We start from the raw sequence: 24,476 nt of genomic DNA, 5'->3' as shown, positions 1-24,476 counted from the left end.
GGACGCGTGGACATGGTGGTGGCTGGAGCTGGCACTGGAGGGACAATTACTGGACTTGCCCGAAAACTGAAGGAAGTGTGTCCAAACTGCAAGGTGAGTTGGTTGAATATCTAACCACATCTACACGGAGAACCAGAGTGTGGCAGTGAGCTGCTGTAAGGGGCAAGTGCTAGCCAGGCTTCTCCAGAAGGAGCATTTACGTGGCAGCAGGCTGCTCCTCAGTGGACGATACAGTGGGCACTTCTTCCCCTAACTATACTAGTTCTGGTTCACCTAAAGCTCTCAGGGTGAATACAAGTCGTCTTCCTCATTTTGTCAGATTGTGGGAGTGGATCCAGAAGGTTCTATTCTAGCAGAGCCGGAAGACCTGAACCAAACAGACAAGACGGGATATGAGGTGGAAGGGATTGGATATGACTTCATCCCCACTGTACTGGACCTAAAGGTAAGAGCTACTGAACCAGTAATGGGGATAGTTACATACGTCAGGAGGGGTCAGTCATTGTGATCTGTGGCTGGAGGGAGGGTTAGTCGTTGTTAACTGTGGCAGGGAAGAGAAGGCATGATGGTGATCTGTGGCGTGGAGGAAGAGGTGTGATGGTGATCTGGGGAGGAGGAGGCGTAGCAGTGATCTGTCGCGGGAAGGAGGAGGAGATGTGAGTGAGCTGTGGCGGGGAGGAGGCTTGGCTGGGAGGATAAGGTGTGGTGGTGATCTGTGGCAGGGAAGAGGAGGAGGAGTTGTGGCAGTGATCTGTGGCTGATAGGAGGCGTGGTAGTGATCTGTGCTGGGGAGGAGGTGTGGTGGGGACCTGTGCCTGCGAGGTTTGGCGGTGATCTGTGGCAGGGAGGAGGCCTGGTGGTGATCTGTGGCGGGGAGGAGGTGTGGTGGTGGTCGTCTGTGGCTGCGAGGAGGTGTGGCAGTGATTTGTGGCAAGGAGGAGGCGGCGTAGTGGTGATCTGTGGCAGGGGGAGGAGGTGTGGTGATTTGTGGTGGGGTGGAGGAGGTGGGGTGGTCTGTGGCTGCGAGGAGGTGTGGCGGTGATTTGTGGTGAGGAGGAGGAGGCGGCGTAGTGGTGATCTGTGGCAGGGGGAGGAGGTGTGGTGATTTGTGGTGGGGTGGTCTGTGGCTGCGAGGAGGTGTGGCGGTGATTTGTGGTGAGGAGGAGGAGGCGGCGTGGGGTGGTCTGTGGCTGCGAGGAGGTGTGGCGGTGATTTGTGGTGAGGAGGAGGAGGCGGCGTGGGGTGGTCTGTGGCTGCGAGGAGGTGTGGCGGTGATTTGTGGTGAGGAGGAGGAGGCGGCGTAGTGGTGATCTGTGGCAGGGGGAGGAGGTGTGGTGATTTGTGGTGGGGTGGAGGAGGTGGGGTGGTCTGTGGCTGCGAGGAGGTGTGGCGGTGATTTGTGGTGAGGAGGAGGAGGCGGCGTAGTGGTGATCTGTGGCAGGGGGAGGAGGTGTGGTGATTTGTGGTGGGGTGGAGGAGGTGGGGTGGTCTGTGGCTGCGAGGAGGTGTGGCGGTGATTTGTGGTGAGGAGGAGGAGGCGGCGTGGGGTGGTCTGTGGCTGCGAGGAGGTGTGGCGGTGATTTGTGGTGAGGAGGAGGAGGCGGCGTAGTGGTGATCTGTGGCAGGGGGAGGAGGTGTGGTGATTTGTGGTGGGGTGGAGGAGGTGGGGTGGTCTGTGGCTGCGAGGAGGTGTGGCGGTGATTTGTGGTGAGGAGGAGGAGGCGGCGTGGGGTGGTCTGTGGCTGCGAGGAGGTGTGGCGGTGATTTGTGGTGAGGAGGAGGAGGCGGCGTAGTGGTGATCTGTGGCAGGGGGAGGAGGTGTGGTGATTTGTGGTGGGGTGGAGGAGGTGGGGTGGTCTGTGGCTGCGAGGAGGTGTGGCGGTGATTTGTGGTGAGGAGGAGGAGGAGGCGGCGTGGGGTGGTCTGTGGCTGCGAGGAGGTGTGGCGGTGATTTGTGGTGAGGAGGAGGAGGAGGCGGCGTGGGGTGGTCTGTGGCTGCGAGGAGGTGTGGCGGTGATTTGTGGTGAGGAGGAGGAGGCGGCGTAGTGGTGATCTGTGGCAGGGGGAGGAGGTGTGGTGATTTGTGGTGGGGTGGAGGAGGTGGGGTGGTCTGTGGCTGCGAGGAGGTGTGGCGGTGATTTGTGGTGAGGAGGAGGAGGCGGCGTGGGGTGGTCTGTGGCTGCGAGGAGGTGTGGCGGTGATTTGTGGTGAGGAGGAGGATGCGTAGTGGGGTGATCTGTGGCAGGGGGAGGAGGTGAAAAATAAAAAGACTGTCTGTTTTTAAAAGCGTTGTTCCCTCTGAGGATCTGTGGCGTTCCCACTGCACATACCATAAATGGCTGGACCCCTCATGCGCTGGTATGAATGGAGAGGAGGCTGCGCATGTGCGGTTCTCTCCATTCTCTGCAGTGGGTTTTCTGAAAAATGGCTCGGCTATTTTCAGTGAATGGAGAGAACTGCGCATGCGCTGGGACCCGCACATATTGGGCAGTTGTGGCATGTCCTGGTGGGAGTGCCTATTGTAATGCTGTGTATTGCTGCTTTATCTGGCAGGTGGTTGATAAATGGTATAAATCCAATGATGAGGACTCCTTCCTTATGGCCCGAGCACTGATCAAGGAGGAAGGTCTCCTGTGCGGTGAGTAGCATGCTTCTTCATCATCATGTGGGGTGATGATAATGCAGTCTTCCTTCTGCTGGCAAGTGACAATAATGAGGTTTGCGAGTGATTGCCCGGGTCGCCCTCAGTCGGAGAGCGGTGATTGCCCGGGTCGCCCTCAGTCGGAGAGCGGTGAGTGCCCGGGTCGCCCTAGGATAGCGCGTGAGGATTGCCCGGCCACCCCCTGAGTTAAGGTGTATTTCTCTCTCTGCAGGTGGTAGCTCTGGCAGTGCCATGTCTGTGGCTGTAAAGGCTGCCCAAGAGCTGACAGAAGGACAGAGATGTGTGGTGATCCTGCCGGACTCTGTGCGGAATTACATGTGAGGGTCTGTGCCTGCGAGGTCTCTATGGCTTGCACCACGTGCGGCAGGTACTTACCATTCTCTCTGTTTTCCTGCAGGTCCAAGTTCCTAAGTGATAAGTGGATGACACAGAAACAGTTCCTGAAGATGGAGGACCTGGAGGACAGTAAACCCTGGTGAGATGAATGTTTGGAGCGGATCAGTCTCTGGACTGTGGCTCCAGGGTTTGGTGTAGATGTGTATGTGATAATCTCAGGCTGGAGGTGGCTATTCTCTCCTCAATGACAAGACAGCATGTCCACTCCTGCTCATGTCCCCAAATACAATGGGTGGACTGACGGTGGACATGCCTCATCTATATCATTTGTTTACTGATGTTAATATAAAGTGCACATCGTTCTCGTCCTCAGGTGGTGGAACGTCAAGGTTTCGTCACTGTCTCTTTCTGCCCCACTGACCGTCCTCCCAACTGTGAGCTGCAGCCAGACGATCCAGCTCCTCCGAGAGAAAAGCTTTGACCAGGTTCCCATTGTGTCCGAGTCTGGGTGAGTCTCATGAGCCCCCGTCTCATGCGCCTGCGAGGTAAAGCAGAGCCTGCGGCAGCTGCTTGTGTGGATGCCGTCCTCTCCGCTGTGGGGGGCAGCTATATATTGCATTGTTTCTGTTACTCCGCACGGCGACTTCTCAGGGCCATGTTATCTTGCAAGTATAAAGGAATCCCAGCTGCTGTGTCTTTGTGAATAAGCCTCTTTTTATTTTCTCAAAGTAGAATGTCCTACAACCAGGACCGGTTTCGGCATGCAAGCCTTTCTCATCTGTTGAGAGAGGCTTGCATGCCGAAATCGGTCCTGGTTGTAGGACATTCTACTTTGAGAAAATAAAGAGGCTTATTCACAAAGACACAGCAGCTGGGATTCCTTTATCTTTGATACATTGGAGGTTGCTCCTCTCCCGTGCAGCGTGCAATACCAAGGTGAAGTGCTGACCTGTTTCCTTCTTTCCATGTTATCTTGCAGGCTGGTGCTCGGCATGGTGACACTAGGGAACATGCTGTCTTCTGTGCTGGCCGGGAAGGTGAAACCCTCAGATCCTGTCTCCAAGGTCATTTACAAGCAGTTTACACAGGTATGGTGGTCGGGGGCTGGGAAGATGGCTATGTGAGAAAACCAGCACCTCTCTTGTCCATGGTTGTATGTGATCTAGCAGTTCAGCCAGTGGTCCGGAGGGACATTGTATCTGGGAGGGGGTAGCACCATCGAGGAGATTCAGAAATGCTGAGACTATCAGGCTATGGAGTTTGTGCATTTAGTAGAATATCTAGGATGGCTCTCCCCCTGGAGTTTGTGCATTTACCCACTGATCCACTGTGAACCTGTGTAACCATTAGACTCAATCTCCCTGTTCTAGGTGCATCTCATGGACAACCTGGGGAAACTTTCCCGCATCCTGGAGACGGATCACTTCGCTCTGGTGGTCCATGAGCAAATTCAGTGTAAGCAGCTTGTGTCCAGCGCCTTCCCCCCCCCCCCCCCCCCCCCCCCCTTCTCCCTAGTTGGTCTTCCTGGTCCCTCCTTCTCTTTGTAGCTCCTTGTCTTTCTGGTCCCCCTAATCTTTTCCATAGCTTCTCTTCTCCCTGGCCCCTCATCTGCTCCCTACGTCCTCCTCTTTCTGGCCTCCCTACTTCTTCCTGGCCTGTCCTCTTCTCCTCTTTTTGGTCTCTCCTCTTCTCCGTAACTCCTCCTCTTTATGGCCTACCTACTTTCTTGCTCGCCTTCTCTTTCTCCCTTGCTCCTCCTCATGCTACCTTGGTTTTTGGCTCCAGTAGAAGCAATGTTTGTAAGTTGTGGGCTGTATCTTAGCAGATCACGAAGACGGCTCCTCCAGTAAGAAGCAGATGGTTTTCGGTGTGGTGACTGCCATCGATCTCCTAAATTTTGTGACCCGGGAGCGGGAACGACGCTGCAGTGAATCCAGTGACCGGGACCCAAGTGAAAGAAGCAGACATTTCAGCGCTTCTTAGATGGGAGGGTTGCTGCTGTTTGGTGGGGGTCTGAAGGTCCCTTAATTTCATGTCTGATCGCTTTGTATTTTGTAGAAGAGGTGACAATAAACCAATAAATATTATGATTGCTGATCTGTGCGTCCGCTGCTGGTGGCATTGGGGGGGGGGGGGGGGGTACATATGGTTCATAGAAGCCTCATTCATTGGAGTAGTCGTAACTTCCTGCCTGGCTCAGTACATGTGGTCTCCATTACCAGATGCGGCCTGTGATCTGGGCCGATCAGTGTCCTTCATTTTTATTTTTTATTTTATTACTGGATTAGGCCTCTTGCACACTAACATATTTTCATTCCGTTTCCGTTCCATTTTTTTGCGATCTGTATACGTAACTATTAATTTCAATGGGTCCGCAAAAAAAATGGAAGGTACTCCGCGTGCATTCCATTTCCGTTTCGCAAAAAAATAGAATATGTCCTATTATTGGCCGCATTACGGACAAGGATAGTACTGTTATATTAGGGGCCAGCTGTTCCGCAAAATATATATGGTCGTGTGCAAGAGGCCTTATACTTATTTGGAGCTAAAAATAATTTTTTAAATCGATCTTTATTAAGAATATGGAGCCCTTTTTTCTGTCCAGAGCTGAGATGCTCGAGTAGCTGCCTGTGGATTTTCTGTCTTTTCCGTCATCTGGGGAGCTGACGGACTCCTTATCTCTGCTCTCTGACATTATAAACCCTCATTATCGCTCAGTTCTTATCTTACTGATACAAATGTGGCTTAAATAAGTGTTTGACTCTTAGTAGTTTAGAGATGAGGATTATTAGAAGATGGCACAAAGTGAAAGGTCCAGTCACAGCTAGAAAAACAGTTAACCCTTTGTGACAGAATGGCTCAATATTTTTAATAAACCGAACACCAGCCCTAACCCTTTTTATTTCTCCATTTTGTTAAAGGGGTTCTCTCTCTCTTGTCTCTGTTTTAGACAATAAAAGAGGGGCCTAGAAAGGCCACCTCAAAGACCAGAAGGAAAGAATGCGCTGTTTGTAAAAAGAAGCTTGCTCCCTCCTGGCCAAAAATGTTATTGTCAGCATTGTGTCGACAAAGTGGTGGAAGAGGAGTCTCCATCTCTACTTCAAAGCATTAGTGATATGGTGAAATCTGAAGTATCTGATTCAATGAAAATATTTAAAAAGAGCCTCCCTTCCACAACCTTGGGCAAACAAGCCTTGTCTACCAAGGCGTCAGATTCAGATTCCTCAGAAGAAAGTGAACTAGGAGAAATCTTAGTTGGGACTCGTCGGTGGATGAGGAAACCACAGGCAGGCCACTCTTTTCTCCTGATGATACGGATTCTTTACTAAAGGCAATCCATGCTACTATGAAAGTAGATGAATCCAGAGATCCGAAATCTGTTCAAGATATTATGTTTGGGGATCTAGGACATAGAAAATCCAGGGTTTTTCTGGTAAATGAAAACCTAATTTTTTCCACTCCTTTTGGATCAAAAACTTTTATTTGTCCCAAAAAATGTAAAAAGGAAATATCCTTTTGACGAGGCTGACTCTGCTAGCTGGGACAGGCCTCCTTAAATTGGATGCCCCCATTGCTAAAATCTCAAAAAAAGTCTGCCTTACCATTTGAGGACCTTGGCACCCTTAAGGATGCTATGGATAGACGAGATGACATTTACCTGAAAAAAGTTTGGGAGACCTCCGCTCAGGCGTTCAAGCCAAATATTGCTGCCACCTCCACCGCTAGGTCACCAAAATTGTGGCTGCAGGAATTGGAATCTCACATCCAAAATAAGACTGAGGGATCAATGGCTAGCTGTCTTTCCCACCATCCTTAAGGCGGTTGACTTCACATTAGACGCCTCAGCAGATGCATTGAAATGGAATGCTAGGTCAGCCGCATTCAGCAAGAATAGCTATCTGGCTTAAAGGATGGTCTGGAGACACGGGATCTAAAAATAAACTTTGTCCCATACCTTGTCAGGGCGATTATCTTTTTGGGTCCGTCTTAGATGACCTGTTGGATAAGGCGTCCGATAATAAAAAAGGATTCCCTGTTCCCAGACCCCTCCAAAAAAGCAGCGCTTTTTTTGGAAGAATAAAAGAGAATATTATAAGGGGCAAAGAAAGGATTTCAGAGGAGGAAATACAAATAGAAAAGATAAGGGTTTTCTCTTTAATTCCCAATCTTCCTCAGGTTCCAGACCCACTCAACAATGACGGTTTCTCTCCTGTGGGCGGCAGACTCTCTCTCGTTTCCTTCCCTCTTGGGAAAAAATTTCCTCAAGCCTTTGGATATTGGGCATTATAAGGGAAGGTTTTCGTCTTGAGTTTCAATCTTTCCGGTGGACGAGAGACAAAGTCACAAACATCTTAAAAAATTCTGCAAAAAACCTAGTTTTACGACAGGAGATTTGTTTGTTTCTCTTTTAGAGAAAAATGTCCTGGTTCCAGTCCCAGATTCAGAAAAAGGGAAAGGTTTTTATTCATCCCTCTTTCTGGTTCCCAAACCAGACGGGACATTCATAACAATTATAAACTTTTAAAAGATCTAAATCAGTTTCTCTGTTACAAAAAATTCTGAATGGAGTCAATTCAGTCAGTTTTAAAACATCTATTCGAGGGCTGCTTCATGGCCACCATAGATATGAGATGCTTATTACCACATTCCAATTCACGCAGACTATCAAAAATATCGGCGTGTCGGTTTCAATCGAGGATCACATTCATCACTTACAATATACAGCTCTTCCGTTCGGAATTTCACAGGCTCCCAGTCTCTTCACAAAAGTAATGGCAGAAGTCATGGCCCACATAAGAGAGAGAGACATTCTAGTAATTCCGTATTTAGACGATCTTTTAGTAGTAGCAGAGTCAAAGAACCTTCTGGATGCACATCTCAAAGAGGTAGTGCGGATCCTGGAAAAGCTCGGTTGGCAGATAAACTGGGGAAAATCGCATCTAATAGCTTCCCAAAAATGTGTCTTTCTAGGAATGATCCTGGACTCTGAAAAATCATGTTGTATCCTTCCCCAGAACAAGATAGAGAAACTGTATAGTCAGAGAGTTGAACCGACACTCAAAACATTCCGAGAATATGTGGAAACGTGCAAATTTATTATATGGTAAAACCGCAATGTACCTAGGTACTATACATCTAATTGATAAAATATATAATTGATAAAAATTCATAAATTAAAAACCTCAATCACTCTAGGTGGAATTCTACTTTGGTTCTCTATAGAGACATGTTTGTATAGGTAGAAATCCCGGTGGCAAGTGCCGTGTAATCAGTCTATATGCATAGGACTTCTGGTCTTTGTGTGGAGGGACACAATTTCTACGTAGTCCCAAGCTTTCAGAGTCAATAGGGTTCACCCGTTTTATAGAAAATATGATGTACACATTTGGTACTCACGATACGTTGCGCTGATCAAAAAACCTTTTTGCGTGTAGAGGTTCTTTCAGTGGCGTCCCACAGCTCCACCACGCTCCAGCAATGTTGGTTTCGTTTTGCAGCGTCTTTCGGGATCTCGTCCTAATTCTCGTGAGACTTGGTCCGTCTAAGTTTCGTAGGTAAAGCGATATTTTGCTTCTTGACGGTGAAGTTTAGTACATGGCCATGTATATTGTGTAGTTGATTTAACGCACAGGTATTCCAGCCAGACGCGTTTCGAGATAGCTTATCTCTTCCTCAGTGGGTCACCTGTGGTCTCAAACCTCTCAACTTTTGTACTCTCTTCATCCGTGCTTAATTGTTCACATTGGGTTTAACGTGTGTTGGTGATTATATTCGGTAATTAAGGATTTGTGGAGTGTCCGATTTTATATTCTTCATAGTTTCCAATGTTATACCAAACATGTCTCGTGCAGAGAGAAGGGTATATGACACATACATTAAATACAAAAATTGTAGATTTACAATGGATATAATATACAGTTTCTTATTCAGACAGTTAAACAACAGTGCGTTATTATCGGGTTATTCACGCTTCTCGATTTGATCCTTCACTCATTTCTGGGCTGATATTCTTAGTCTGCCAGCTCTATATTCATACTTCTCGATTTTATCTCTCCCTTATCTTTAGACTTATGTCTTCACAGTCTAACAGCACTATAGCTATATAGTTGGACATGTAGTTCTTCTGTTGTTATGTTTTAACATATGAATATTTGGTCCCCTTGTGTGTTTGCAGCGGAGATCTTTCAAGAGATGTATAATTCTTCTAATCTCTAATATATACCTACGTTTTTTATAGTATATGTGCAAAAAAATATTTGTTGGTGCTCTGTATATAGAATTGGTCTGTTTTATCCGATTTATACCTGTGATACACTTGCAACTAAAGGTGAAAGGGAATGTACCAAAGTGAGAAAGTGATATCTCTATAATTTTAGTGTGTGTTTGAAAACTCCTTCCCTATTCGTGTGTGACTGTGTCACTAGTATAGTGATATTTTTAGACCCAATGTGGGTTACTAACAAAAGGGATTAGGCAGTATCAGTGATCGTGTATAAGTAAAGTGTCTGCAGTGAGATATGTGTTGGACCAACGATTCAATTAAACCCAAAAATCTCTAGGTCTGAATTCAGACCTGCTGGGAGAAGGCTGCCAAAGTCATAGATTCTCCTAAACTTGCCCCCTCTCCAGTGTACGTCTACCCTCTCCAGGGCCACAAAAGAGATACCCCTGAAGTCGCTGTTATGTGAAATCTTGAAATGCTTCGATAAAGAAGGGTTTCGAAAACCATTCTTTATGTTGTTCAGATGTTCTGTAATCCTTACTTTCAGGGGTCTCTTAGTTCTGCCGATATACTGTCTCCGGCAGGGGCACTGGATAAGGTAGACGACACTGGAGGAGTCACATGTAAGGCAACCCTTGATGTCTAGAGCAAAATCATTCTGAGTAGATTGGACCCTAGTGTTTTTTTTCGGGAATGTTGTATTCCTACATCCCAAACATTTCCCACACCTGTAGAAGCCGTTCATATTCAACCATTTTTGGAGTGTGGTACCATCTTTCTTTGTGTAGTTTCTAATAGAAGGTGCAATCTTCAATCCTTAGGCTACTTTCACACTAGCGTTTTTCTTTTCCGGCATAGAGTTCCGTCACAGGGGCTCTATACCGGAAAATAACTGATCAGGCATATCCCCATGCATTCTGAATGGAGAGTAATCCGTTCAGGATGTCTTCAGTTCAGTCATTTTGACTGATCAGGCAAAAGAGAAAAACGTAGCATGCTTCGGTTTTATCCCCGGTGAAAAATACTGAAGACTTGCCTGAATGCCGGATCAGGCATTTTTTTCCGTCCTTCCGGTCTGCGCATCTGCAGACCTTCAAAAATGAGAAAAAAATAAATACCGGATCCGTTTTGCCTGATGACACCGGAAAAACGGATCCGGTATTGCAATGCATCTTTCTGACTGATCAGGCATTTTTCAGACTGATCAGGATCCTGATCAGTCTGAAAAATGCCTGATCAGTCAGAAAAATGACATGCGTTTGCATACAGTTTGCCTGATCAGGCAGGCAGTTCAGGCAACGGAACTGCCTGCCGGAATCAAACAACGCAAGTGTGAAGTATGGAGCATAGGGCCAATAATCTTATCCCTCAATAAGAAGTGCCAATGTTGGTTGATGATATGGCGTACTTGTTTGGCTTGTGCACTATATGGTAGGATTACTCTAAGTTCTCCTTCTTTTGTCTCTCCCTTCTGTGTTCGTGGTTGAAAATAAGATTTTCTGTCAGTCTTCCTTGTTTTTTCTAAAGCCACCTCCACAACTTTTTCAGGGTAATTTTTACATTTGAATTGTTCCTTCATTTTTAAGGCCCCCACCTCAAAGCTCGTCCCCTCGGTGCAGTTCCGTTTGATCCGATATTCAGGAGCCACTGTGGTAGGTGGCAACTTGTGAAGGGTATAAAACAGTTTTTTTAGCAGTTGGTTTGTTATAGGTGTTGCAGATGTATTTATTATCCCGTCGTTAAATCTGTATGTCCAAAAATTCCGTGGACTCCTGCCCTACCTTGGGCACAAAGACCAGATTCATATTATTGAGGTTTAAGCTGTCTAGAAAATGCTGTAACTGATGTGTGTCTTTATTCCACACAAAAAGGACGTCATCAATGTAGCGACGACAGAGGACCAGGTCCGTCCCTAGCTTGGGACTGATGTTGTCATGTTCCCATTGCGCCAAAAATAAATTAGCGTAGCTGGGGGCGAACCTGGTCCCCATAGCCGTCCCACAGAGTTACAAAAAATAATTGCCCTCGAAAAAGAAATAATTGTGGTGGAGTATGAATTTTATCCCATCCATCAGGAAATCTATCTGCTGAGTGCACATGGTACTGTTTGTCTCAAGCTGGGACTTTACAGCTGAGATTCCCAGGTCATGTCTGATACTGGTGTAGAGGGACTGGACATCCAAGGCCCTCCAAAATACCAATAATCTCCGTAGTGTCTTTGATATATGACCCGATTCTCCTCACCACAGGCTGTAATAGGGTATCAATATACTGGGAGAGATTCGATGTGAGTGACCCTATTCCAGATATTATCGGACGACCTAGAGGACTTTCCAGGCATTTGTGTATCTTGGGCAGACAGTAGAAGATGGGTAGTCTTCCCTGTGTGCCCAAGATAAAGTTGCACTCTTGTTCCGATAAAATGTTATCTTTTAAGCCAACATCACAATAGTTGGTAAGAATTTTCTTGAATTCCTGTTCTGGATTTCCTTTTAATTTCTGGTAGGTGGTAGTATCCATCAACTGTCTCAAACATTCTTTATTATATTGTGCAGTGTCTAGGACCACTATTGCCCCTCCCTTGTCTGCAGGTCTTATTGTTATGGTTTCTTGTTTTTGTAGTTCTTTTATGACTCTGATTTCTCTCCCTGTTAAGTTGTTTCTTTGGTTATGTTTGTCTTTGATCTTTCTAAGATCATTCTCAACTGATCTTTGGAATGTGGCCATATCATGGCCAATCTCATTCTTTGGGAATTTCTTCGATTTATTTCTTAACCCTGTGTGCTCTATTATTTCATTTTTCTTTGTTTTGGGGTTCTGGTATTAAAGGGTTCTTTTTGATAATATTTCCTCAGACACAGTTTCCTCATAAATTTTTGTAACCCAATATATGTGTCAAATTTATTTAGCTTCATTGTTGGTGCAAACTTTAGCCCCCTATCTAGAAGTTTCATCTGTGCATCTGTTAGTGTAGTAGAGCTCAGATTGACTATAGAGTCAGATCCAATCACTGGCGTCTCCTTCTGTTTCTCTCTCTTCTTCCTCTGTCCTCTTCTTGTCTTACTACGTCTTGGTTTGGGTGTTGGTAGTATTGTCTCACATGTGGTCGTTTGTGGGATTGATGGTATTGTGTCGGGGAAAGGTTCCTTTGTCTTAAATTGTATGGATGTGTTGGAGGGGTATGGTGTATGTGATCTCTTGGTGGAGTTCGTGTATATTGAATCAATTTCGGTGAGAGGGGTGATCTGTGGTGTGGGGGGGGTCCTGTCTAAAAAAAAAAAAAAAAATACTGTTCTTGCAGGGTTTCGTATCTGTTCTGTACTGGTATATCGTATCCACCATTTCCACTATTTCTATTTTCTTCCACCAGTTTTCTTTGTGGGAGTTCTTCCCTCTCTACAGGTGATGACGGTTGTTTAGTCTGTGTATGGTTGGACCCCAATCTGGGATGGTTTTTATATTTTTTAGTTTTCTTATTCATTATCTCAAATTCTATCTTAACCAAACCTTTGCAAAGTCTTTCTTGCCATTCATCAAATTCTGTCTTTTGGAAATTTCTCAATCACTTTTTTTATTTTTTCTATCAATGACTAAATTCTCTAACATCTCCATTCTTCTCTTAATGATAACATGTATGAGTGCAATGGATTGCGAAAATAATAGTGTCTCCCATTCCTTATTAAATGATTCACAGCACAAGTCTTGTGCTGGTATTTTGGAGAGCATCAATCCTTTAGGAATCTTTCCTTGTTCTATCAATTGTTTAAGTGGTCGTACCTCCCAATGCTGTCTTAGTTGTTTTTGTAATAAATGTTCTAGTTCCCTAAATGTATCAGACATAGCTTGTTACTTGATTCACCATTGCTCGCTATCCCTTCAAAGTTATATTCCTCAGCTGTTTTTCGTTTTAGTTCCACATAGCTCCAAATATCCATGGTTTATCCAGAGGAGCTCCATCTGTATGTTTGGTATAACATTGGAAACTATGAAGAATATAAAATCGGACACTCCACAAATCCCTAATTACCGAATATAATCACCAACACATGTTAAACCCAATGTGAACAATTAAGCACGGATGAAGAGTACAAAAGTTGAGAGGTTTGAGACCACAGGTGACCCACTGAGGAAGAGATAAGCTATCTCGAAACGCGTCTGTGTGGAATACCTGTGCGTTAAATCAACTACACAATATACATGGACATGTACTAAACTTCACAGTCAAAAAGCAAAATATCGCTTTACCTACGAAACTTACAGACGGACCAAGTCTCACGAGAATTGGGACGAGATCCAGAAAGACGCTGCAAAACGAAACCAACATTGCTGGAGCGTAGTGGAGCTGTGGGACGCCACTGAAAGAACCTCTACACGCAAAAAGGTTTTTTGATCAGCGCAATGTATCGTGAGTACAAAATGTGTACATCATACACTGCTCAAAAAAATAAAGGGAACACTTAAACAACACAATGTAACTCCAAGTCAATCACACTTCTGTGAAATCAAACTGTCCACTTAGGAAGCAACACTGAGTGACAATCAATTTCACATGCTGTTGTGCAAATGGGATAGACAACAGGTGGAAATTATAGGCAATTAGCAAGACACCCCCAATAAAGGAGTGGTTCTGCAGGTGGTGACCTGACCACTTCTCAGTTCCTATGCTTCCTGGCTGATGTTTTGGTCACTTTTGAATGCTGGCGGTGCTTTCACTCTAGTGGTAGCATGAGACGGAGTCTACAACCCACACAAGTGGCTCAGGTAGTGCAGCTTATCCAGGATGGCACATCAATGCGAGCTGTGGCAAGAAGGTTTGCTGTGTCTGTCAGCGTAGTGTCCAGAGCATGGAGGCGCTACCAGGAGACAGGCCAGTACATCAGGAGACGTGGAGGAGGCCAACAACCCAGCAGCAGGACCGCTACCTCCGCCTTTGTGCAAGGAGGAACAGGAGGAGCACTGCCAGAGCCCTGCAAAATGACCTCCAGCAGGCCACAAATGTGCATGTGTCTGCTCAAACGGTCAGAAACAGACTCCATGAGGGTGATATGAGGGCCCGACGTCCACAGGTGGGGGTTGTGCTTACAGCCCAACACCGTGCAGGACGTTTGGCATTTGCCAGAGAACACCAAGATTGGCAAAATCTTCACAGATGAAAGCAGGTTCACACTGAGAAGACAGGTTGGCATTAGCAGGAGGTGCTTCAAACCCACATGCAGTTGTGCATATATACAGGGGAGCAAATCCTGCACTTGTGGCCCGTTGCTAATGGCAATCCCCAGCAAAATGCATACAATGGAGGATGCCCGCGGCGAACCACAATAGACATCCTACACAAGGTAACAAGTGCGGATGTAATAATTAATATAACAATATAACAAAACAATAACAAACACAGGTGCACTCTGCAGAATCACTAAATCCTCAAACTGATTTTAAAATTGAGAGATTAGTCAACATGTCCTACGGTGTAGAACAAGTCTAAGCCCGGACACCACGACAAGGTTTCTCAAGTAGCCCGGGACCCTACACTCTCCTACCTGAGCCGTATGGGCGATACCAGGAGCCAGTGGGCAAATTACAGGAGCATAAGGCCGACTCACAAACAACTCACCAGTTACCTCCAGCATGTGGCCATGCTTGCAATGGGAGGAGGGAGGAGTCTATGAGTCCCACTCAAGACTTGCTGATATGTCCCAGGCCTCACAGGTGCACCTAAATGTGGCCTGTAGATGGAAAACAGGCACATTTGAATAGGAGTTTATACACCTCCAGAAATCTATATATACAAACTAAGAAGACAGGTTGGCATTAGCAGGAGGTGCTCAAACCCACATGCAGTTGTGCATATATACAGGGGAGCAAATCCTGCACTTGTGGCCCGTTGCTAATGGCAATCCCCAGCAAAATGCATACAATGGAGGATGCCCGCGGCGAACCACAAGTACCACAATAGACATCCTACACAAGGTAACAAGTGCGGATGTAATAATTAATATAACAATATAACAAAACAATAACAAACACAGGTGCACTCTGCAGAATAACTAAATCCTCAAACTGATTTTAAAATTGAGAGATTAGTCAACATGTCCTACGGTGTAGAACATGTCTAAGCCCGGACACCACGACAAGGTTTCTCAAGTAGCCCGGGGTTCAAGTAGCCCGAGGTTCACACTGAGCACATGTGACAGAGTCTGGAGACGCCGTGGAGAACGTTCTGCTGCCTGCAACATCCTCCAGCATGACCGGTTTGGCATTGGGTCAGTAATGGTGTGGGGTGGCTTTTCTTTGGAGGACCGCACAGCCCTCCATGTGCTCGCCAGAGGTAGCCTGACTGCCATTAGGTACCGAGATGAGATCCTCAGACCCCTTGTGAGACCATATGCTGGTGCGGTTGGCCCTGGGATCCTCCTAATGCAAGACAATGCTAGACCTCATGTGGCTGGAGTGTGTCAGAAGTTCCTGCAAGACGAAGGCATTGATGCTATGGACTGGCCCGCCCGTTCCCCAGACCTAAATCCAATTGAGCACATCTGGGACATCATGTCTCGCTCTATCCACCAACGTCACGTTGCACCACAGACTGTCCAGGAGTTGGCAGATGCTTTAGTCCAGGTGTGGGAGGAGATCCCTCAGGAGACCGTCCGCCACCTCATCAGGAGCATGCACAGGCGTTGTAGGGAGGTCATACAGGCACGTGGAGGCCACACACACTACTGAGCCTCATTTTGACTTGTTTTAAGGACATTACATCAAAGTTGGATCAGCCTGTAGTGTGTTTTTCCACTTTAATTTTGAGTATGACTCCAAATCCAGACCTTCATGGGTTAAAAAATTTGATTTCCATTTTTTAATTTTTGTGTGATTTTGTTGTGAGCACATTCAACTATGTAAAGAACAAAGTATTTCAGAATAATATTTAATTAATTCAGATCTAGGATGTGTTATTTTTGTGTTCCCTTTATTTTTTTGAGCAGTGTATTTTGTATAAAACGGGTGAACCCTATTGACTCTGAAAGCTTGGGACTACGTAGAAATTGTCTCCCTCCACACAAAGACCAGAAGTCCTATGCATATAGACTGATTACATGGAACTTGCCATCGGGATTTCTACCTATACAAACATGTCTCTATAGAGAACCAAAGTAGAATTCCACCTACTGTAGAGTGATTAATTGATGTTTTTAATTTATGAATTTTTATCAATTATATATTTTATCAATTAGATGTATAGTACCTAGGTACATTGCGGTTTTACCATATAATAAATTTGTATGTTTCCACATATTCTCGGAATGTTTTGAGTGTCGGTTTAACTCTCTGACTATACAATTAAGAACAAGGGGTGTTTCTTTTCAACCTGAGCACCAGTTGTGGTTATCCACAGTGAGCCATCTGTAGATCGTATTCAAGATAGAGAAACTAACAGAAGGAGTTCAATCCCTGATAGTTCGGTTTTTTGCTACTATCTGGCAGGCAATGGCGGTGTTGGGCAGAATGACTTCCACGATACCGGCAGTCAATTGGAGTCAACTTCACTCCAGACCCCTCCAATGGCAAATCCTGAAAGAATGGCAGGGTGCCCTTTTCCCGCTGGATGCACCACTCCCGCTCACCCCTCAGGTAATTAAATCTTTACACTGGTGGCTGAATCCTTTAAATCTGCCCCAAGGTCTCCCTTGGAATCCGCAGGATTCCGTAGCCATCACCACAGATGCAAGTCCTTTCGGCTGGGGGCCTATTGTCAGGGAAACTTACGGCAAGGGGTATGGGAAAAAAGCGGAAAGTCAAGACTCTCAAAACATGAGAGAACTAAGAGCAGTTCTTCTTGCCTTAAAAGAATTCCTTCCATTACTTCAGGGCAAAGCACTAAAGATTTTTTCGGACAACAACAGAGTCGTATCCTATCTGAACCGACAAGGAGGAACCAGATCAGAGTCTTATGTCTTTGGCAGCAGACATTTTTTCCCTCATAATACCTTGCGTTCCGTTTATCAGAGCGGTACATATAAAAGGAATGGAAAACAAGGTAGCAGACTTCCTAAGCAGAAACACCCTGGACCAGGGAGAATGTTGTCTGAATCAGAAAATCTTCGACCAAATAACTCTCCTCTGGGGTCGTCCGCAACTAGATCTGTTTGCAACCAGGGAGAACAGAAAATGCCAACTTTTCTTTTCCCTAAGGTCAAAAGACTCACCAACGGGGATAGAAGCCTTCTCCCTCCATTGGCCAGATCAGCTACTCAACGCCTTTCCCCCGCTAAGACTCCTCCCAAGGTTCCTACAAAAACTAAGACCAGAACAGACGAGAGTGATCCTGATTGCTCCATTTTGGCCTCAAAGAACCTGGTTCATCTGGTTGAGGAAACTCTCCCTAGCAGACCCTTGGATTCTCCTGGAGAGACCAGATCTATTGTTTCAAGGCCCTGTCTTTCACCCGAATGTAAAACAATTACATCTAACAGCATGGCTCTTGAGGGGAAAATCCTAGAGCGAAGAGGCCTCTCCAAGAAAGTGGTTTCTACCTTGCTATCCTGCAGGAAGGAGGTTACCTCCTCCATTTACCTTAGGATCTGGAAGACCTTCATAAACTTTTCAACGGTTCCAGTAAATCCCTTAAATCCTCCTCCTATGTGTAAGAGCCTAGATTTTTTACAAACCGGTCATGAACCTAAGGCCTAGCACTCTCAAGTGCCTTTTTTGACTTTCCGATTGCAAACCATCCCTGGGTTAGAAGATTTTTTAAAGCGATCAGCAGAGTTAGACCGATAGTCAGACCCTTGGTTCCCCCCTGGGACCTCAACCTAGTCCTCACCAGCTTGATGGAGCCTCCCTTTGAACCATTACAAGACTTATCTATAAAGTACTCCAGGCAGTAGTCTCCCCCCTAAAATAATTACTATTCTAGTCGTCTCTCAAGGGTGCTGTCATGGGCGTAGGGGAAATTTAAGATTACACTCACCGGTAATCACTTTTCCATAAGCCCATGACAGCACCCGGGGTTTACTCCCACCCTATATTAAAAAAAATAATAAATATATATATATATATATACACACTCACCTAAAGAATTATTAGTGCCACCATACTAATACGGTGTTGGACCCCCTTTTGCCTTCAGATCTGCCTTAATTCTACGTGGCATTGATTCAACAAGGTGCTGATAGCATTCTTTAGAAATGTTGGCCCATATTGATAGGATAGCATCTTGCAGTTGATGGAGATTTGAGGGATGCACATCCAGGGCACGAAGCTCCCGTTCCACCACATCCCAAAGATGCTCTATTGGGTTGAGATCTGGTGACTGTGGGGCCATTTTAGTGCAGTGAACTCATTGTCATGTTCAAGAAACCAATGTGAAATGATTGGAGCTTTGTGACATGGTGCATTATCCTGCTGGAAGTAGCCATCAGAGGATGGGTACATGGTGGTCATGAAGGTATGGACATGGTCAGAAACAATGCTCAGGTAGCCCGTGGCATTTAAACGATGCCCAATTGGCACTAAGGGGCCTAAAGTGTGCCCAGAAAACATCCCCCACACCATTACACCACCACCACCAGCCTGCACAGTGGTAACAAGGCATGATGGAGACATGTTCTCATTCTGTTTACCCCAAATTCGGACTCTACCATTTGAATGTCTCAACAGAAATCGAGACTCATCAGAGCAGGCAATATTTTCCCAGTCTTCAACAGTCCAATTTTGGTGAGCTCGTGCAAATTGTAGCCTCTTTTTCCTATTTGTAGTGGAGATGAGTGGTACCCGGTGGGGTCTTCTGCTGTTGTAGCCCATCCGCCTCAAGGTTGTGCGTGTTGTGGCTTCACAAATGCTTTGCTGCATACCTCGGTTGTAACGAGTGTTTATTTCAGCCAACGTTACTCTTCTATCAGCTTGAATCAGTCGGCCCATTCTCCTCTGACCTCTAGCATCCACAAGGCATTTTCGCCCACAGGACGGCCGCATACTGGATGTTTTTCCCTTTTCACACCATTCTTTGTAAACCCTAGAAATGGTTGTGCGTGAAAATCCCAGTAACTGAGCAGATTGTGAAATACTCAGACCGGCCCGTCTGGCACCAACAACCATGCCACGCTCAAAATGGCTTAAATCACCTTTCTTTCCCATTCTGACATTCAGTTTGGAGTTCAGGAGATTGTCTTGACCAGGAGCCCCCCCCCTAAATGTCATCGAAGCATCTGCCATGTGATTGGTTGGCTAGAGAATTGCATTAATGAGAAATAGAACAGGTGTTCCTAATAATTCTTTAGGTGAGTGTATATATAATATATTATTTTGAAAAAAGTCTTTTTGTGTAAATGTGTGTTTTAGGACAAGTTCTCGCGATTTAACTGGTGGCTAGGAGCCATGCTCCTCCTTAAGAGCGCTCCACGAAAGTTCCTGTTTCCTGTCCTGGATGGAGGCGGTCTCTCAAGGGTGCTGTCATGGGCTTATGGAAAAGTGATTACCGGTGAGTGTAATCCTAAATTTCCATCACATTATACACTGCTCGTTTCCATGATTACGACCACCCTGCAATCCATCAGGCTGGTGCTTTTTCCTATATTGTGCAAGCACGACCACCACTATGTGCACTTCCGCGGTCCCGGCCACCAGAGAGGCTGACTTTTTGTCAACAGTTTGCAAGCATGTCCAGGGCCGGTGCAAGGATTTTTGCACACACAAGCAAAGCTACATTTCGGCGTGATGTGACAGGGAGGGGGTTGAAATGTGACATGGAGGGGGGAGAAATGTGACATTTCTCCCCCTCCATGTCACATCACCCCCTTTATGTCACATTTCTCTCCCCCCCCATGTCACATTTCAACCCCCTCCATGGCACATTTATCCCCCCCATGTCACATCACCCCCTTTGTGTCACATTTCTCCCACCCCCATGTCACATTTCAACCCCCTCCATGGCACATTTATCCCCCCCCCATGTCACATCACCCCCCCAACATGGCACATTTCCCCCCTCTATTAATGTTGTGTAAAACATTATGCTCCTCACCTGGGCCTGTTCCCATCTGCAGCAGCTCCCCTTCTCCTCTGTGTCCTGGTATCTTCTCTCTGTGCTCCCGACAAGACTTTGAGGACCTTTCCCACTCAGTCAATCAGTGGCTGCAGCTGTGTCATGTGTCAGACCAGTGATTGGCTCAGCAGGAAATCACTGCCCTGACACGTGACACAGCTGCGGCCACTGATTGGGAAAGGTCCTCAAACAACTTGTCAGGATTCGGGAGCCCAGAGAGAAGATATGACGACCACCACACAGAGGAGAACAGCCGTAGGAGGCCGGCGGCATGCAAGTGATCAATGAAAAAAAAAAAAAAAGTTTCATTTTTCCGCCCCCCCTTCTCAGCGCCCTAAGGCGGCCGCTTGGTCTGCCTTATTATAGCACCGGGCCTGAGCATGTCCACCACTGATGGATTGTAGGGTGGTCTGTAACCATGGAAATGAGCTGTGTATAATGTGATGGAAAAATTAATCCAGCCACCAAAGGAAGCAATATGGACAATCACAATCCATTAGTAAGTGCCCTGTATTAACTTTCTCTACATGATAAATGCCACTTACTAATGTCTTGGGATTCTCCATGTTGCCTCCTTTGCTGGCTGGATTCATTTTTCCATCACATTATACACTGCTTGTTTCCATGGTTACGACCACCCTGAAATCCATCAGTGGTGGTCGTGCTTGTACAATATAGGAAAAAGCACTGGCCTATATGTGCTCCCATGGTCCCAGCCACCAGAGAGTCCAACGCTTTTTCTATATTGTGCAAACACGACCACTGCTGATGGATTGCAGGGTGGTCTGTAACTATGGAAACGAACAGTGTATAATGTGATGGAAAAAGGAATCCAGCCAGTGAAGGAAGCAATGTGGACAATCACAATCCATTAGTGAGGGCCTTGTATTAACTTTCTCTACATGATAAATGCCATCTGCTGAAGTGAGAGGACCCCTTTAAGTTCAGACATTGTCTGACAACCAAATCCGGCACAGAACATATAATAATCATCAAAACCAAAGAATTCTGAGAAAATCTGACTTATGGCGCCCGCTGTTATTATAACTGTGGAGCGGCGTACGGTAGAGACTTTATTCTCGGAGAAGTTACGCCGCACCGTCCATTTCTGAATGATCGGAGATGGTTTCCTCGTGGAGGAAGTTATTATTCTCATTAGGCCGAATGCACACGGCCGAGAGCGGTCCGTGGTATGCCGGCCTGGATTCCTGCTGACAGCAGGAGCGCACGGCGTCATTGGTTGCTATGACGCCGTGCGCTTCAGTAATACACTCGTATAGATCATACCAGTGTATTACTGTAGTGCAGCGGCGGCCTGATGACGCTGTGCGCTCCTCCTGTCAGCAGGAATCCAGGCCGGCATACCACGGACCGCTCACATTCGGCCTTAATCCTACCTATGCCGGCCATCTTTAACCCATGGGTGTCCGCTGCTCTGACCTCATAGGACAAAGAATTATGACTCCACATACCTGACCCATTCCCACCACACATGGATCATGTCTGCCTGGGGTTCCCGGCCCCTCCAGTATTTATTAGACGTACCGGGGTGAGATACCACCGCTATACAGTCTCTCCGTTGATCTGGGGAAATGGAGCAGTTCGGGTCTCTTTCCCAATAAGAAGCTAGGGGATGGTCCATAGCTTCTAGAGATAGCAGCCCCTGTTAGGTGTATTGTATGTATATAAAGGCTAGTAAATCTCCTATATACTGAACACCAGAATTAACCCATGTTTTACCATCCAGCACTTCTATAGAAATCCACATTCATCATTTTTAATCTGATGCCACATCAATTGTTGGGGGGAGATTTATTTTCTGCTTGTGTTCTGTGACTGAGTGGGAGGAGGAGGATGAGGATGATGATGGAGGAGGATTGGATGTGCCCATCAGATGTTTCTCAATGTCCATAGAAATCTAAGCTGCTGAAATGGCTGACCTCCGGCATGCCAGATGTGGTGAAACTAAGATCTACACTTGCTAGGCTGTTCTCAGGAGCATGCTGGGAGTGCCAGAATGTAGCCCTCACTGCTCTATAGTGTCCTATAATAGACGGGCATCAGCCTGACCTCTCGGGGGTTTGTCTAGCCAGATAGATTTTGATAGATTGAGGCTCCTTTAGTATTTTCATAGGAAAGGATATCTGGATCGATAGCGGAACAGGTAGAAGATCTGAGGCGATAGAAACAGCTTAGGCTACTTTCACACTAGCGTTGTTTAAATCCGGCGTTCAATTCCGACACCGGAACTGCCCGCCGGATCCGGAAAAACGTATGAAAACGGATTACATTTGAATCCTGTTCAGGATTTTGATCACAATGAAAAAATGCATTGGAAAAAACTGAACTTTTTTTTCACATTTTTCGGGTTTAACATGCAAAAGCCGGATCCGGTTTGACTGAACACACGGCGCCGGATCCGGCGTTAATGCAAGTCAATGGGAAAAATACCGGATCCAGCGTTCAGTCAGAGTGTTCAGGATTTTTGGCCGGAGGTAAAAATACAACATGCTACGGTTTTCTGAAAAGGCTGATCAGTCAAAAAGACTGAACTGAAGACGTCCTGATGCATCCTGAACGGATTACTCTCCATTCGGAATGCATGGGGATATGCCTGATCAGTTCTTTTCTGGATTTGAGCCCCTAGGACGCAACTCAGCGCCAGAAAAGAAAAACGCTAGTGTGAAAGTACCCTTAGGGCTCTTTCACACTTGTGTTCTTGTCTTCCGGCATAGAGTTCCGTCGTCGGGGCTCTATGCCGGAAGAATCCTGATCAGGATTATCCCAATGCATTCTGAATGGAGAGAAATCCGTTCAGGATGCATCAGGACGTCTTCAGTTCCGGACCGGAACGTTTTTTGGCCGGAGAAAATACCGCAGCATGCTGTGCTTTTTGCTCTGGCCAAAAATCCTGAACACTTGCCGCAAGGCCGGATCCGGAATTAATGCCCATTGAAAGGCATTAATCCAGATCCGACCTTAAGCTAAAAGTCGTTTCGGCGCATTGCCGGATCCGACGTTTAGCTTTTTCTGAATTATTACCATGGCTGCCGGGACGCTAAAGTCCTGTCTGCCATGATAAAGTGTAGCGGGGAGCGGGGGAGCAGCATACTTACCGTCCGTGCGGCTCCCCGGGCGCTCCAGAGTGACGTCAGGGCACCCCACGCGCATGGATCATGTGATCGCATGGATCACGTCATCCATGCGCATGGGGCACTCTGACATCATTCTGGAGCGCCCGGGGAGCCGCACGGACGGTAAGTATACCGCTCCCTACTACTACTATGGCAACCAGGACTTTAATAGCGTCCTGGGTGCCATAGTAACACTGAACGTATTTTGAAGACGGATCCGTCTTCAAATACTTTCAGTTCACTTGCGTTTTTCCGGATCCGGCGGGCACCTCCGGCAAATGGAGTACACGCCGGATCCGGACAACGCAAGTGTGAAAGAGGCCTTAATTGTACACGAGATCTCATGCTTCTTCATTCTGGTTACTTCCATTTCTATCCAGTGATGGAAGCAGAGAAGGCATCCGACCAGCCCTGGCCTCATGTAGAGAGTATCTCAAACATATACCCCCAATGTATCTGGTCAAACGCCTTCTCTGCATCCAGTGATAAAAGCAGAGAAGGCATCCGACCAGCCCCGGCCACAGGTAGAGAGCATCTCAAACATATACCCCCTATGTACCTGGTCAAACGCCTTCTCTGCATCCAGTGATAGAAGCAGAGAAGGCATCCGACCAGTCCTGGCCACAGGTAGAGAGTAGCTCAAACATATACCCCCCAATGTACCTGGTGGAATGCCTTCTTCGCATCCAGTGATAGAAGCAGAGAAGGCATCCAACCAGCCCCGGCCACAGGTAGAGAGCATCTCAAACATATACCCCCAATGTACCTGGTCAAACACCTTCTCTGCATCCAGTGATAGAAGCAGAGAAGGCATCCGACCAGTCCTGGCCACAGGTAGAGAGTAGCTCAAACATATACCCCCCAATGTACCTGGTGGAATGCCTTCTTCGCATCCAGTGATAGAAGCAGAGAAGGCATCCGACCAGCCCCGGCCACAGGTAGAGAGCATCTCAAACATATACCCCCTATGTACCTGGTCAAACGCCTTCTCTGCATCCAGTGATAGAAGCAGAGAAGGCATCCGACCAGCCCCGGCCACAGGTAGAGAGCATCTCAAACATATACCCCCTATGTACCTGGTCAAAC

General features: G+C 46.5%; 1 protein-coding gene across 2 annotated transcripts in view; it reads left to right on the top strand.

Moving 5' to 3' along the window:
* The window catches only part of CBS (cystathionine beta-synthase), a 30,676-nt gene extending 25,581 nt beyond the window's left edge, over positions 1-5,095 (top strand). The window contains exons 8-16 of one of the 2 annotated variants that reach the window (XM_040422739.1): positions 2-93; positions 320-445; positions 2,554-2,638; positions 2,874-2,979; positions 3,060-3,137; positions 3,372-3,506; positions 3,978-4,086; positions 4,369-4,453; positions 4,824-5,095. In XM_040422739.1, coding sequence (XP_040278673.1) covers positions 2-93; positions 320-445; positions 2,554-2,638; positions 2,874-2,979; positions 3,060-3,137; positions 3,372-3,506; positions 3,978-4,086; positions 4,369-4,453; positions 4,824-4,981 — 974 coding nt within the window. In that variant the 3' untranslated portion in view covers positions 4,982-5,095. Of the gene's footprint in view, position 1; positions 94-319; positions 446-2,553; positions 2,639-2,873; positions 2,980-3,059; positions 3,138-3,371; positions 3,507-3,977; positions 4,087-4,368; positions 4,454-4,820 lie in introns of both variants that reach the window. The other variant, XM_040422738.1, reaches the window with a different exon arrangement.
* Positions 5,096-24,476: the final 19,381 nt, after the last annotated feature.

This window comes from Bufo bufo, chromosome 3 (genome assembly GCF_905171765.1).
Source record: "Bufo bufo chromosome 3, aBufBuf1.1, whole genome shotgun sequence".
Taxonomy (NCBI): domain Eukaryota; kingdom Metazoa; phylum Chordata; class Amphibia; order Anura; family Bufonidae; genus Bufo; species Bufo bufo.
Note: the sequence above shows the minus strand (reverse complement) of the source record. Positions and strands in the feature narration are given on the sequence as shown.